At 44.8% G+C, this 15,322-nt stretch overlaps 1 protein-coding gene across 1 annotated transcript; it reads right to left on the reverse strand.

Moving 5' to 3' along the window:
* Positions 1–606: 606 nt before the first annotated feature.
* Positions 607–13,825, reverse strand: PLA2G2F (phospholipase A2 group IIF). The gene is made up of 5 exons (XM_074302560.1): positions 13,698–13,825; positions 12,906–12,958; positions 5,591–5,735; positions 2,619–2,731; positions 607–818 (listed from the first exon to the last, which is right to left on the reverse strand). The coding sequence occupies exons 1-5, from the start codon at positions 13,823–13,825 to the stop codon at positions 607–609; spliced, it is 651 nt and encodes a 216-aa protein (XP_074158661.1).
* Between the last annotated feature and the right edge of the window lie 1,497 nt (positions 13,826–15,322).

Here is a 15,322-nt window from a genome sequence, read left to right on the forward strand (position 1 = left end):
GATGTGGCCTGGATTAAGGGTGCTGAGGGCCAGGGTTCAGAGGAAAGGAGAAAGACTGAAGGGCTATCTGGACAAGAGATGAGAAGAAGAAGCTGGATGGTACATGTTCCTAGCTGGGTGAGCTAGGGCCAGAGGCCAGTGGGATGGTGACTAGTATCCAGAGAAGTTAGGGAAGATCAGCACCAGTAGGTTCTGTCCTTAAGGGCTCCCAGAAGCATTCAAGGCCCCAAGGACAGAGGATGTCAAGGGGCCATGAGCCAAGGGGTGGCCAAGAAAATAGCAGCCAAGGTCCTGGCCAATAAGTAAACCTGTATAATATTTACAGGCCCAGGAAGAAGTCAAACCTGTTCCATTTGTCTTTGAACTTCTCCTGTGGCCTTTGAATCCCAAAGGTCTGTGTCATGGAGAGCCCCTCACTGAGACCTGGCACAAAGGCACCCCAGGGCAGCCCCATACCTACATTTCTTCTCAGATCTCTTTTGGGGGACCCACTATAGCCTGCTGTGCTCTGTCTCTCCTCCCACCCCCAAGAGTGTTATGTCAGGAAGAATCAGGGCCCTCCCCCAGCCTAGCTTTCTCCCTGAGGCTCAAGGGAGGGAGCACAGCTTAGGGAGGCGGAGTAGGCGTCTTAGGGATGTGTCTACACTCAATCTCCACGGGTAGAGGGTCATAGATGCTGCAGGATGGAGTATTTCCTTTGCAGTAGATGTTGAGATAATTGCGGTACTCCTCATGGTATGTTTGGTTGTTGAGGCACAAGACAACGTTCTTGTCACATTCACAGGTCTGCTTGTCACACATTGTCTTGTTCTTCTCACCTGCAGGGGCAAAGGCAATGGACTTGGTGTTGGTACCTGGGGGTGCAGAGAGAATCTAAGAATCATATATGGTCCAAGCCAGGAGGACCTTAGAACCCAGGATGTCAAAGCTGGGAGGGCCCTTAGAACCCAGGAGGTCAGAGCTGGGAGGGAACTTAGAACCCAGGAGGTCAGAGCTGGGAGGGCCCTTAGAACCTGGGAGGTCAGAGCTGGGAGGGCCCTTAGAACCCAGGAGGTCAGAGCTGGGAGGGCCCTTAGAACCCAGGAGGTCAGAGCTGGGAGGGCCCTTAGAACCCAGGAGGTCAGAACTGGGAGGGAACTTAGAACCCAGGAGGTCAGAACTGGGAGGGAACTTAGAACCCAAAATGTCAGAGCTGGGAGGGCCCTTAGATCCCGGGAGGTCAGAGCTGGGAGGGCCCTTAGAACCCGGGAGGTCAGAGCTGGGAGGGAACTTAGAACCCAGGAGGTCAGAGCTGGGAGGGAACTTAGAACCCAGGAGGTCAGAGCTGGGAGGGCCTTAGAACCCAGGAGGTCAGAGCTGGGAGGGCCCTTAGAACCCAGGAGGTCAGAGCTGGGAGGGAACTTAGAACCCAGGAGGTCAGAGCTGGGAGGGAACTTAGAACCCAGGAGGTCAGAGCTGGGAGGGAACTTAGAACCCAGGATGTCAGAGCTGGGAGGGTCCTTAGAACCCAGGAGGTCAGAGCTGGGAGGGCCCTTAGAACCCAGGAGGTCAGAGCTGGGAGGGAACTTAGAACCCAGGAGGTCAGAGCTGGGAGGGAACTTAGAACCCAGGAGGTCAGAGCTGGGAGGGCCCTTAGAACCTGGGATGTCAGAGCTGTGAGGGCCTTAGGACCCAGGAAGTCAGGGCTGGGAGGGCCCTTAGAACCCGGGAGGTCAGGGCTGGGGAGGGATATAGAGACTTGAAGTAACATAAAGGTAATCTAGACAGATCTTTTATCATACATGAAAGGAAACTGAGAGCCAGGGAAAGAGTGCCCTGAGCCAGGAAATGGCCCAGCAGGTGCTGGAACCTAGGACTTATTTGTATTTCCCCCCTCCCCGCACCCCCTCCTTGGAGGCAGTAATTGCCCTCTTATTGTCCCTGCATCTCTGGTGTCTTAAGAAGTTCCAGGTTCATCCCAGGCATTTGATAGATGATTGTGGAAGAAACTCTCCATCAGTACGCATCAGGGGCTCTATGTAATTTATATCTCGGGAGTTAGTTGGGACATGGAGAGGTTAAGTGGACTTGCCCAGCTTGAGGAAGCCATGAGAACCTGACTCCTGGGCTAGCCTCTCCCCACCAATCTCGCTGCTTCATCTTCACCGAAATATGCCCCCAATAACCCTTTGTCTAGTTGTAGACCCCTGGGGGAGTGGAGGAGTGGGGGCAGGACAGGGGAGGAATAGGTGAATGGAGTAGGTGACGTGCTAGAGTTGGAATGAGGTAGACCTGAGTTCAAATCCTACCTCAGACTTGTGGGATCATCAATAAGTCTCTTAACCTTAGTCTGTTTCAACTTCCTCACTTGTACAATGGGAATAATCATCGCACCTGCTTCTCCAGGTTGTTCGAGGAGTAAATGAAATGATGTTTGTAAAGCACTTGGCAGACTCTGAAGGGCCTGTGAATGTCGGCCACCATCACTGGCACCGGTATCAACACTGCCATTGTGGTTATTATTATTATCCTGCCTTGTCTGACCCGGGGAAGCTCAGATCACCGGCCCCCAGCCTGAACGCTTCAGCCAGCGGGAGATGGCTGCCCCAAGCCCACCCTCGGGAGGAAGCCGTACTCACTGCAGGTGATGGTCTGGGTCCCGTTATCAACGGAGAATTCATAACGATCCAGAAAGGGGTGGCAGCCCTGTTCAAACAACCTCTGGTAGCAGCAGTCATGAGCATGGCAGCACCTGGCGATAGGGGACAAGGAGGTAGGTAAAGGAAAAAGGGACTGCCTCAGCTCCTGCCTACCTTTTATAGACTCCTAAATTCATAAATTTAGAGCTAGAAGAAACTTTAGTAGCATTAGAGACCATTAAGTCTAGTTCCCCCATTTTACAGTTGAGGAAACTGAGGCACAAGATTATGTGACTTGACCAAGATAACAAACAACAGAGCCAGGTCCTCTATTTATGGAATCAGGCCCCATATGGGTTCCTGAGCAGAAGTCACTGGAATGAGAACATGGATGGCTGTTCTTTGAACGGAATTATTCTTTTTCTCAGAGCATCTGGAAGGTCAGCCTCATTCATAGAGCCCTCCATGAATTCCTCTCCTCCCCCTGCTACATCAAGATAGTTATTATTGACTCTTTTTTTTTTTTTTTTTTTTTAGTTCCAACTGAGTCTTGTTATCCCATTAGGATTTCTTTCTCCATTTCCTTATCTAGATTATTTTATAATTGAGAAAACTGAGGCAAACAGGGTGAAGTGACTTACTCAGGGTCACATAGCTAGTGTCTGGAATCAGATTTAAATTCAGTTCAGCCCCTGAGCTCTCTGAACTCTGACACCGCCCAGCCACCTAAGCTAAAAACTACCTTCATGAAATCATAGAGCTGGAAGAGGTCTTCATCATCTAGTTCAAAGTCCCCCATTTCACAGATGAGAAAACTGAGGGCCAGAGTGGGGCTGTGACATTCAAAGTCACTTCAACACAAGAGCAGTGGAAGGAGCAAGGGCTCAAATCCTGCCTCTGATATTACCCGTGAGACTTCATGCAAGTCATTTAACCGGAATTTTCTCCACCAAGAATGAAATTTGGAGAAGACCAATGGTGGATGATGTTTAGTATTATCTGACAGAAAGGAAAGGTGGTGGCCTCCAGGAGCTGAATGCAAGATGCATGTTCAGATGTGGCCAGTGTGGGAATTTATTTGGTTAGGCAAGACTTTTTTGTTATATATATTTTTTGTTTTTGTTCTGTTTTAATGGGGGGGAAGGATTTAGGAAGAAGAGAATGGATATGGGAATGTAAAAAACAAAACAAAACAAAAAACCAAGAGTTACTGTAGCACTTTTTTAAAATGCCCAGAGGAAAAAAGGATAATTTATTGTATTCTTTTCAAATATTGCCAAATCTAACATACTTTCTGGCTCATCTTCCTCTCCTAATTTTTTGGGCATATATGGAAATATGTGTTTTTCTGTTCTGTGACTTTTGTCACTTATGAAATAATCAAAAAATTTGAAATTAGAGGAAAATGGAGGCGTTAACCTCCGTGGTCTCTGAGGCCCATTGTGGCTCTCCATCTGAGAATCTCTGAAATTGGTGCTCTAAGGATTATTCTGCCCATTTCACAGAAGAACAACATGAGGTCTATAGAGACTTCATCACTGGTTATATAAATAAGGAACAGAGCTAAAATTTGAACCCAGATACAAATCTACTGCTCACTCTGCCTCCCTCTTGATAGTACTTGGACATGGAGTGAGGAAGACCCTACTCTACATGAAATTTTATTTAGTCATTTTTTAGTTGTATCTGGCTCTTCATGAACTCTTTTGGGGTTCTCTTGGCTGAGATACTGAAGTGTTTGCCCTTTTCTTCTCTAGCTCATTTTATGGATGAGAAAACTGAGGCAAAAAATAGTTACACAACTAATAAGTATCTAAAGCCAGATTTGAACTCAGGAAAATGAATCTCTCTTACTCTCTCTCTACTACACTATCTTACTGTAATCCACACAGAATAGGCCCTTAATAAATGCTGGAATTAATTGATCAATCTCAGAACTGAGTCCTGAATCCATACTTCCTCCCTCCTAGTACAATAGATTTTTCCTCAAGCCGCCTTGTCTCAAAATCCCTCAGCTTCTTCATTCTTTTTCCACCTCTTCCCATTCTTAATCCCTTTCCCTCTCCCTTAATATGTGACTTACATACTGATGTAAAACCAAGGAGGGAGAGAGGTCAGGGTTCAGACAAGGCTCTTTTGTAATATTAACAACATGACCAAGGAGCCTGGATTGCATTCAGATCCCAAGACAGTGCTATGTGCTCTGTCAGAACCCTGGAAGAGGTCCTGAGTATGATGAATAAAAGAGCCATTTTAGAGCTGATGGGAGAGGGGGGAGGGCAAGGAGGAAGAAAGCCTAAGAGAGTTCAATGGTCTCTGGGAGCCAGATGAAGGGCTACGGCATAAGGATGCAGACGTTCAAGAAGGATGTCCCCCAGTCTCAGTGAGCAGAGTAGTCTGTTTTTATCACTTCCACTTAGGCAAGAGCTAGAAAGAATATAGAAGGAGGGCACTTGGTTTTTCCTCTTGGGGAGATCTTACTGTGGGTATGGGATATATAGAAACAGCTCCTGTACTCAGAAGGTCCCAGGCTAAGAGGAAAAGCACAGTCAGTCCCCAGCCTCTGGGAGTACCCATGATGCTCTTGGTCTTAATCATCTATCTTGTGGTTTCTGGGTTCTGTTCTGGACAACATGTTTTAGAAATAACAATTTCAATTCAGGAACTGAAAAAAATTACACATTCAGAGAAAGGAAATTGGGATGATGAAGAGACAGATGTGAGAATTAACTAAAGAAATAAGTAAGGAAAAAAGGCCAGGGAAAGATATGATGGCTATTTTCAAGAATCTGGAGGGCTGTCATGGAGCATCCTATCTGATAGGGAAGACAACCTATCTATGCCAGTATGGGGAGCTTGGTAGCCAACATAGCCATGAGGATAAGCCACCCATGGAAAATCAAAAGCTTAGCTCTATTTTCAGTGTGTACCAAGAGAATGGATCTTGAGCCTGGGGGAGCGGGAGAACTTACCAGTCCAGTTCATCCATGGGTAGACCCCGGCCACCTAGTCCACAGTAGCAGCCATAGCCCACAAAGGAGAGGATGGCATTTTTCCCTGTGATGGTTTCTACCATTGACTTCAAATTCAGTAGACCTCCATGGACCATAGACAAGACTGAAAAAAAGGTCAAGGGGTATGGTATTGATTTATGTTGCTTAATTGTTCTTTATTTTAAGGGAGGAATCGACTATGACATGACGGTGGAAAGGAGCCACTGGAAAATGACAGATTATAAAAATAAGAAAAGAGAGTCAAACCATTTTGTAAAAGAGGGAGAAAACATTTCTTTACAAAGCTGAGAGAATATATGTGTGTGTGAGATAGAGAAAGAGAGAGAGAGAGAGAGAGAGAGAGAGAGAGAGAGAGAGAGAGACAGACAGACAGACAGACAGACAGACAGACAGAGACAGAGAGACAGAGACAGAGAGAGACAGAGACAGAGAGACAGAGAGAGAGAGAGACAGAGAGAGAGAGAGACAGAGAAAGAGACGGAGAGAAACAGAGAGAGACAGAGAGAAGAGAGAGACAGAGAGAGAGAGAAAGAGAGAGAGAGACAGAGAGAGAGAGAAAGAGAGAGAGTAGGAGGGAAAGAGTAAAGGAAGAAAGGAAAAAGAGAGATAGATGGAGAGAGATAGAAAGACAGAGAGAGAGAGACAGAGAGAGGAGGGAGGGAGAGAGAAAGACAAATAAGTGGGGTACTCAGATATCATCTAGCAGCATCACTGGGATACAGCAATATAGCAGCCAGTGATCTGGTTGAAGTCCCCACCTTCTCATTGGTGGCAATTACTAGAACTCTGAGCTCTCTTCTGGGTTCATGAGCCAAATTATCTGATGGTCTGCTCTTTTCCACCCAGTAGGTCACCTGCACAGCCACTCACATAGGCCAACCTTCCTAAGGGCAGCAGCAATGATTTTTTAAGAGGTCTGAAGGCAGAAAAGAAACCAGACAGTAGGAAAGAGAACAGGCTCTGTCCTGGGTTCAAATCCCACCTTAGACACTTACTAACTGTGTTACCTTCTAAGCTTTCATCTCTATCTCTACAAAATGTGGGAGTTGGCCTGGATGGCCTCTCAGGTCCTTTCCAACTCTAGATAATCTAATCATAGATGTAGAGCCCGTCTCACAACAACACATTCAATCAACTACCAGATCTTGTTGGATCTGACTCCTCATTTCGCAAATCTGTCCCCTCTTTTCAACTGTCTCAGCAAGACCAAGAGGACATAACCTTTGGCCCGGACTATTGCAATAGCTAGCTAATAGGTCTTTCTCTTGTCTAATGCCGCCTCCATCTTCTCCTATTCAATAATCTCCTTTTTTCCTCTCCCGGCCCCACCTAACTCTCTGGACTTCTTTCTCCATCATGTTCTAGCAGCCTTCTCACCCTGGGAGATCCCTGCAACCCTTCAGTCCCTTCCTCTTATTGGTCCTGAGAAACTTCCATTTCAAGGAAGGGTCCACTGTCCAGCTTCGTTCACCCCTTCATTCCTCTCTGGGTCCCACTCCTGACCTTCTGAGCTTCTTTCTCCACTATGTAATTTCTCCCCTCTCCTACTTTCAGTTTTTTGTTTTGTATTCTCCTCCCCATTAGAATGTAAGCTCCTTGAAGGAAAGACTGGTCTCTCTTTTTGTTTCTATTTGTATCCCCAGTGATCAGCACAGAGCCTGGCACATAATCAGTGGTTAATAAATGCTTGTTGACCTGTTTTGACACTAATAGATCCTGTTTGACCAAAGTACCAAATATCAATACAATGAACAGAACATTGGGCTTGCAAGTGAGAAGGATCTGAGTTCAAATTTGACCTCACACACTTGACCCTAAGCAACCTCAAATTTCTCCTCTGTAAAATGGAAATAATAGTAGCAGATATCTGTCTCCAATAATTGTTGTAAGGATCTAATGAGATAATAATTGTAAAGTCCCTGGTACATCATATTATGTAAATGTTAGTTATCATTATTATTAGTTATAACTTTTTTGAAATTTCTATAAAATAACATAAAATGTATAATATAATGTTATATTAATTATTGTTATATTTAATAATACAATTGTATGTGTATATAATTAACGAATAAGGAAATATACCATAATAGAGGGGTATGTTCACAACATATTTTACTATTGGGCATTAGCAACCAAAAATTCAGAGCCTCCCTTCTCTAGACCACATTCTCCAGCCCAGAAGCAGAACGACCTTGATATGACCTAGAAATTATTGGGAAATTCCATTGTTAGCATGCCTCCATTGAGCAGCCCAAGTTAATTCGTGTTAATTGATTGACTGTTTCCTGAGAAGTCTTGTATTTTCTCTCTTTTGAGACTGAGCTTCCCTCTCTAGCTACCTTGAAAGCTTCTATTCTAACCAGTTCCAATTTTCTTCTGAATGGAAATCTTTCCTCTTTCTCTCTCTCCTCTCCATTCTCCCTGAGGCCTGACTCCTAGGTTCTCGATAATGATATTATTTTCTAAGTTCAAAACCACTTCATTACTCTTGGAAAAGACAGAGGGAGGGATAGCTGACTTTCTCTGCATTCCCTCTCCTTTCTTTTTTTTTTTCCCCTGAGGCTGAGGTTAAGTGACTTGCCCAGGGTCACACAGCTAGGAAGTGTTAAGTGTCTGAGATCAGATTTGAACTCAGGTCCTCCTGAATTCAAGGCTGGTACTCTATCCACTGCGCCCCCTAGCTGCCCTCCTCTCCTTTCTAAAATCAAACTTAACAAAATTTGACTAAGTTCCTGTTTATTACGTGCAAGGCTCAGTACTAAAGGCTATGGAGAAGGGTCTCATAAAATGCTGTCTTGGACTTGCATTGGAAGGGAACCTCCCAGCAACCTATACCCATGAACCTTTTCTTCACTATGGATTCTGCCCCCTGGGCCCAGAGATTGGCTCCTTCCCTAAAAGGAAGCAAGGCTGGCTAGGACAAAGTTTTGCTCAGATAGTAAAGCCTTCTTGCTTCTGGACTTATGAGTTCTTAGCCTTTTATTTCCTTAAATATTTATTCCTGGGAATCTCTTACTTCTTGACTTCATTCATAGAATCACAAATTCTCATTGTCAAAAAGAACCTCAAAGGCCAAAGGTTCATCTCAACGGTCCCTTGGGGAAGCTGGCAATGCCATTGGGAAAGCAAATGATTTTTTTTCAAAGCTGGCTTTAAATCCCAATTTGGCTACTTACTACCTGTGTGACTCTATGCAATCCACTTTCCTGGGCCTCAATTTCCAAGGGCATTGGATTTAATAATGGCTAAGATCTCTTCTACCTTCCAATCTATGATCCTATGGATCATGCCTTTAATTTTTATTTGAATAGCCAGCATGAACTGGGGCAGCTAAGTGGCACATAGAGCTCTGAACCTGGAGTTAGGAATTCCTGAGTTCAAATCCATCCTCAGATATTTACACAGATGCAGTGTGATCTTAGGCAAGTCCCTGCACTCTTTTTACCCCAGTTTCATCATATGTAAAATAACCTAGAGAAGGAAATGGTAAACCACTCCAGTATCTTTACCAAGAAAACCTACGAGTTTAAAATAATTGAATAATAATATTCAACTTATCATGCTTTAGGATTTGTTAAGTGCTTTGCAAATATTATCTCATTTAATTTTCAAAGCAATCCCGGGAGCTAGGTGCTATTAATGTCCCCATTTTACAGTGGAGGACACTAAGGCAAATTACTTATCCAGGGTCATAGGGCTAGTAAATGTCTGAGAGGTCTGTCCACTAAGCTACTTTGCCATTCTTCCTGTACCTTTGACCCTCTGCACTGTCGGAATCCAGACTGACATTTCTCAATTATGCAGAAACAACCACAGGAGTAATTTTGACACTCACCCAGCCGGCTGTAAAAAATGCCCAACTGATCTCCTGTCTCCAGACAACCCTTTCTGATCCATTCTTTTCAGAACTGCTAAAATAAGCTTCATGAGACATTTTTGGCCAAGTAATTCCAGAGCTCAAAAAGCTTGACTGGCTCCCTATCGAGGAAAAAGTACAAACTCCTTCGCCTAGCACTTAAATACCTCCCCAATATGCTGCAAGTTATGTTTCTAGGCCTGGTTCGCATTATTCTTTTTCCTATATTCTAAAACCCAGCCAAATTCAGCCACTCAAATGTAAGCTCCTTGAGGGCAGGAATTATTTTGTTTCTATTTCCGTGTCCAAGGACCTGGTGCCATACTCGGCACATATTCAGTGCTTAAAAAATTCTTACTAAATTGACATATTGCCTAGTGAAGTGCCTATTTGTAGTCACTTAGGCCCTTCCCTTGAGTGGGAGATGCTCCATCTTCTCTGCCTTTCGACTTCTCTTCCCTCAAGGCCCAACTCAATTGCTACCTTCTCCTTGGAGCCTTCCCTGATCACGCCCACTACACCAGAGTTCTCTTTCCCTCTTCATAATTTGCTTTATCTGTCTCTGAAATCTGACGCAGTCCAACCAACGTATGTTATTGTTATTTAGTCATGTCTGACTCTTTGTAACTCCATGGAACCATAACACTCCAATACTGTCTGTCCAAAGGCTTTCCTTGGCCAAGGTCCTGGAGTGGTTTGCCATTTCCTTCTCCAGCGGATTAAAGCAAACAGGTTCAATGACTTGCTCAGGGTCATGCAGCTGGGAAGTATTGAGGGTGGATTTGATCTCAGATTTTCCTGAACACCAGATGGGATCACAAAGAGTCAGACAGAATGGAAATGACTGAATGGGCCTGACTCCAGGCCCAGGTATCCATGAAGCCACCTCCCTACCTCCGTACCAACCCCATCTCAGATGTGGCCGTGAGTCCCTCTTGTTTTATACTTATAAACTATACTAAAAACAAGCCCTGCCCTCAAATAGCTTCCATGCTACTGGATAAAATAACACGTAATGCAGATAAGAAAACATGTTTTCATTTAAGAAGGAGGGAGAAGCACTAATACAATCTTCCTTTGATCATACTGACTGAGTTGTGTCCCTCAGCCAATAAATGGAAGCTTCTTAAGGTTAGGGCTTACTTAGTTTGGTTCTTTGTACACATTGCACATTTAATTAGTAGGCATTTAATAAATATTTTTTCAACTAAATCGAGGGCATCAAGTGGGCATCACAGTGCATAACAGAGTCAGGAAAATCTAATCAGGAAAGAGGGGGAAGCTAGGGGGCACCATAGTGGATAAAATGCTGGGCCTGAAGTCAGGGAGATCTAAGCAAGAAAGAGGAGGCAGTCAGGGGGCGCCATAGTGGATAGAGTTCTGGGCCTGAAGTGGGAAAGATTCATCTTTTTGAGTTCAAATCCAGCCTTCACTTCATCCTGTTTGCCTCAGTTTCCTAATCTGTAAAATGAGCTGCAGAAAGAAATGGTGAACTCCAGTGTCTCTGCCAAGAAAAGCACAAATGGGGTGATGGAAAGTCAGACATGACTGAAAAATTACTAAACAACCCCAATAACAAACTAAATCAGGTCTCCGACTCTCAGAGCTCAAAGAAAACTCAGAACTATCATGTTGTCCACTCCTCACTTTATAAAGAAAGGTACTGAAACTTTGGGAGGTAAACAAAAGGATCAGGATAGTTTTCAACATTCACCTTTGCAAAACCTTGTGCTTTAAATTTTTCTCCCTCTCTTTCTCTTTCCCCCTCTCCAAGATAGCAAGCAATCCAATGTAGGTTAAACAAATACAATTCTCCTGAACATATTTCCATATTTGTCAGGTTGCACAAGAAAAATCAGATCAAAAGGGGGAAAACATGAAAGAAAAAACAAGCAAACATAACAACAACAAAAAACCGTGAAAATATTATGCTTTGATACACTTTCAGTCTCCATGGTTCTCTCTCTGGATGTGGATGGGACTTGCCATCACAAGTCTATTGAAATTGCCTTGAATCATCTCATTATTGAAAAGAGCTAATCTTTTTTTCTTAAAAAAAAAAAAATCTAATATGCTCCATCCCCAATCCACCATTCTCCCAGGAATTACAAAGAAAAACATTAAGGAAAAACAATTAATGCAATGGCTGTCTCTGGTGATGTATACAACTGTTCTGTCAAGCAGACCCCCACCCTCAATGGAAGGGATGGAGGTTTCCTTTGTTATTGTTCTCTAACATCATTATTCATGAAAATTAATATGCATTCCAGTGTGTTACATAAATTTCCATCTCCTAATGTTGTCAATTCCCTTTCTGCTAAATTTAACATAGTGTATCTCAGGTTTAACATTTCCAAGAGATTGGGCCAGCTAGGTGGCACAGCGGATAGAGCACCAGCCCTGAATTCAGGAGGACCTGAGTTCAAATCTGGTCTCAGACACTTAACACTTCCTGGCTGTGTGACCCTGGGCAAGTCACTTAACCCCAGCCTCAGGGGGGAAAAAAAAAAAAACATTTCCAAGAGATTATACACTTAACCATGTTTGTGGGCAGAAGACAGTTTACACACACACACACACACACACACACACACACACACACATACACGTAAGCATCTTCACAAACACACATTTACCACATCACAGTAACACATGCTATCGGTGGAAAGCATTTACTCTGTAGGCAAGGTCTGGGTACTGGGTACTGCCTACTTTGTTAGTGCTGTTCAATCATGTCTGACTTTTTATAATACCATTTGGGCTTTTCTTAGCAAAGACACTAAAGTGGTTTGAGACTTCTTTCTCCAGTTCATTTTACAAATGAGGAAACTGAGACTCACAGAGATTAAGTTGTAAATAGCAGAGACAGGATTTGAACTCGCATCCTCTGACTCTGAACTCGCATCCTCTGACTCTGAAGTCAGGACTCTTTGCCAATGTGTTGTGCTCCTCTTCCCCACCCAGTCCCAAGGCCTACAGCCAACTCCTCCAGTTTGGGCTCGCCTTCCTCACACCTGCACCTCGAGGACACAGTACTGCTATGGTGACAAACATATCACCTAAGCTCCCTTTCCCCCTTTCCTTCCTCAGAAGCTTCCTTCTGTTCTGCTCTCAGCCCTCTGCTGGGCCCATCACTTGGTCCCCAACAACTTCAGGGCAGCCAGGGAGTACATGAGGACAGAGACGCACCATAAACACCACCATAAACATGAGGCTCGGGCCTCGTAAATGCCAGGTGACAAGTGCCCGGTGTTTGTACCCAGGCAGTCTGGAGTTAAACAATCCTGGGAGGAAGGAGGAAGCTGGGCTGGATGCAGTACTCACAAATGACAAGAGGGCACTTGAGGACAAACCCAGGGGAGGGAAGAGGGGAGGGAAGAAGGGGCTTCCTCCAGGGAGTGAGCCCTTACTCACCGCTGCCTGCTAAAATGGTGATTGTGAACAGCTTCCTGATGCCCGGGATGCACCTGGGAGACAGAGAAACCGACATCTCCCATCAGGTTCCCTGCTATCTTCACGCCACATGCTCAGGCCTGCTACGACCTGCTGAGCCCTGGCTTCAGGTCCCCATAAACACCTGTTACATGATGTGGCTTCCCAGCTTCCCTGCCCTCAGCCCCCACTAAGGTCTGTTATTAACATCTGGCAGCAGAAAGAGGCTTTCGCTGCCCCCCCACCTCAAGGATCTGTTACCCCCTTGTTACAGAGGGGAGGGAGACTCTGACCGAGGATCCATAAGAATTCCAAGGGTAATCTGAGGGAGTTGGAGAGGAGTCCAAAAATGGGGAGGAAAATCATAGGATTCAGAGTTGGAATGGACATGTAAGGCTATTCCAGGCCAAGTCCTCCGTGTTACAATGATAGAAACTGAGTCCTGGATTAATGAAGGGACTTGGCCATGGTCATACAAGCATGAAAGAGCAAGGCCAACGACCAAATCTGGTCAAACCAGGAGACCAGCTCTTCTATGGCTATTTGACCCTAACCTTTCCCATCCAGAAAATCAGAATGGTAGGAGAAGTATTAAATTAGACAATCTTTCAATTAGACATTTCTATGAGGCTGGGGAATTTCTCAGACCAATATTTGAGGAACCAGAGATCTCTTCTCCAAGAAACACTAACGTCTAGAAAAAGCCCACCCTACTTCCCTAAGGATGTCCATAAAATTTAATCTTCTTCTCTCACCCGAGAGCCTGGCACTTACCTGGTGGCATTCCAAAAAGAGGCAGCCCTGGGGAAGAGCATCTGCTCCATGGACGTCTTCCAGGATAGGAGTCTAACCAGCCCCTTCTTCCTGAACTCTTTGGGGTTGGCCTGAGCCCCATTTTCCATCTTCTGAGGTCTGGGGGGCCAACAACATAGGGGTTGCTCTGTCCACAACGCACAGGGAAGGCTCCAGGGAACAGGCCCCAGTTTCACTCTACCTCTCACACCGGTGAGAGGCCGTCCTAGAACAAGGGCCAAGTGCCCAGAGGAATAGGGTGACACATACCCTGCTGCTCCTCCTCCTCCTCTCAGGTAAGGAAGCACCACCCACATCTGGCTAGGGAATCCCCACCCACATCTGGCTAAGTGTCCATCTATCAGGGATAAACTCCATCAAGTCTAACAGGGTCAGACCCCTTCCTCTGAGGTCAGAGGGGATGTAGGATCACAAATCCAAAAGAGCAATATTGTTCTCCCCTCTGGATAGTGGTTCTGAGCCCCTGAGCACTCTGGTCAATGGCTACACTTCCCAGGGATAGAGTTGGGCCTGAAAATTTCACCCTCATATCTGACAGCACCTCTGGGTACATCTAGTGGGAAAGACAACACATCTGGAAGTATATAGTACTCAAAGGATTCTGGAGCTGGAAAGGATCTTAGAAATCATCAGATCCATTTTACAGAGGGAGAAACTGAGGTTCAGAAAAGGGAAGTATCCCACAACTAGCTAACAGAACAACCAAGCCTAGTTCCTAGTACTTCAATTAAATATTTATTGGGCAACTACTATGTGCAAGACCTGGTTGTTAAGTATCTCCAGAATCTAATATAACATCATTTATTTGGCACTTAAAGCTCTCTACAATGTGTGGTCTTAGGACCTTCCTAAGTCTTCATATACTTTTCCAAACCCCTCTAGGAAGTCTACATCTGGCTACTTTGGCCACCATTATCGATCTCCCCATTGGAAGCTGGCTGCTTCCATTCCTAGCATTCTCTCCCTTCTTAGTTGCAATGAACTGCATTAGAATCAAATAAAAAGTTTGATCTATCTGGAATAACCAAAGGTCCCAAGGACTGGGGCAAGAACTGTTCAACAAACTGTTGGGAAGGCTGGAAAGTGATCAGACAGAAACTAGAGATAGACCAGTATCTCACACTGTATATCAAGATAAGCTCAAAATGGGGACGTGATTCAGACAGAAAGGGTGACATAAGCAGATTGGTGAAGCACGGAAGAAATTACCAGTCAGATCTATGGATAGGGGAAGCGTTCATGCTCAAACAAGAGACGGAGAGGTTTCCAGGAGATAAATAAAATGGATAGTTTTGATTACATAAAATTATTTTTTTTTTCACAATCCCTAATCATGTGCCAGATATTCAGCTAAGTACTGCAGAAACAGAAGGAAAAAAGCAAAAAACAGTCCCCATTCTTAAGAAGTTTCAATTCTAATAGGGTAGACAGTGTGCGGGTGAATAAAAGATTCATGCAGAGGAGGGAGAAGGAAGGTTGGGAGCGGGGGCAGAACAGGGAAAGGCCTCCTGTAGAAGGTGGGATTCAAGCTGTGTCTTGCTGCAAGCCAGGGAAATAGAGCCAGAGGTAAGGGAAAAGAGAAAGCT

The sequence above is a fragment of the Sminthopsis crassicaudata genome, chromosome 3 (assembly GCF_048593235.1).
Source record: "Sminthopsis crassicaudata isolate SCR6 chromosome 3, ASM4859323v1, whole genome shotgun sequence".
NCBI lineage: Eukaryota > Metazoa > Chordata > Mammalia > Dasyuromorphia > Dasyuridae > Sminthopsis > Sminthopsis crassicaudata.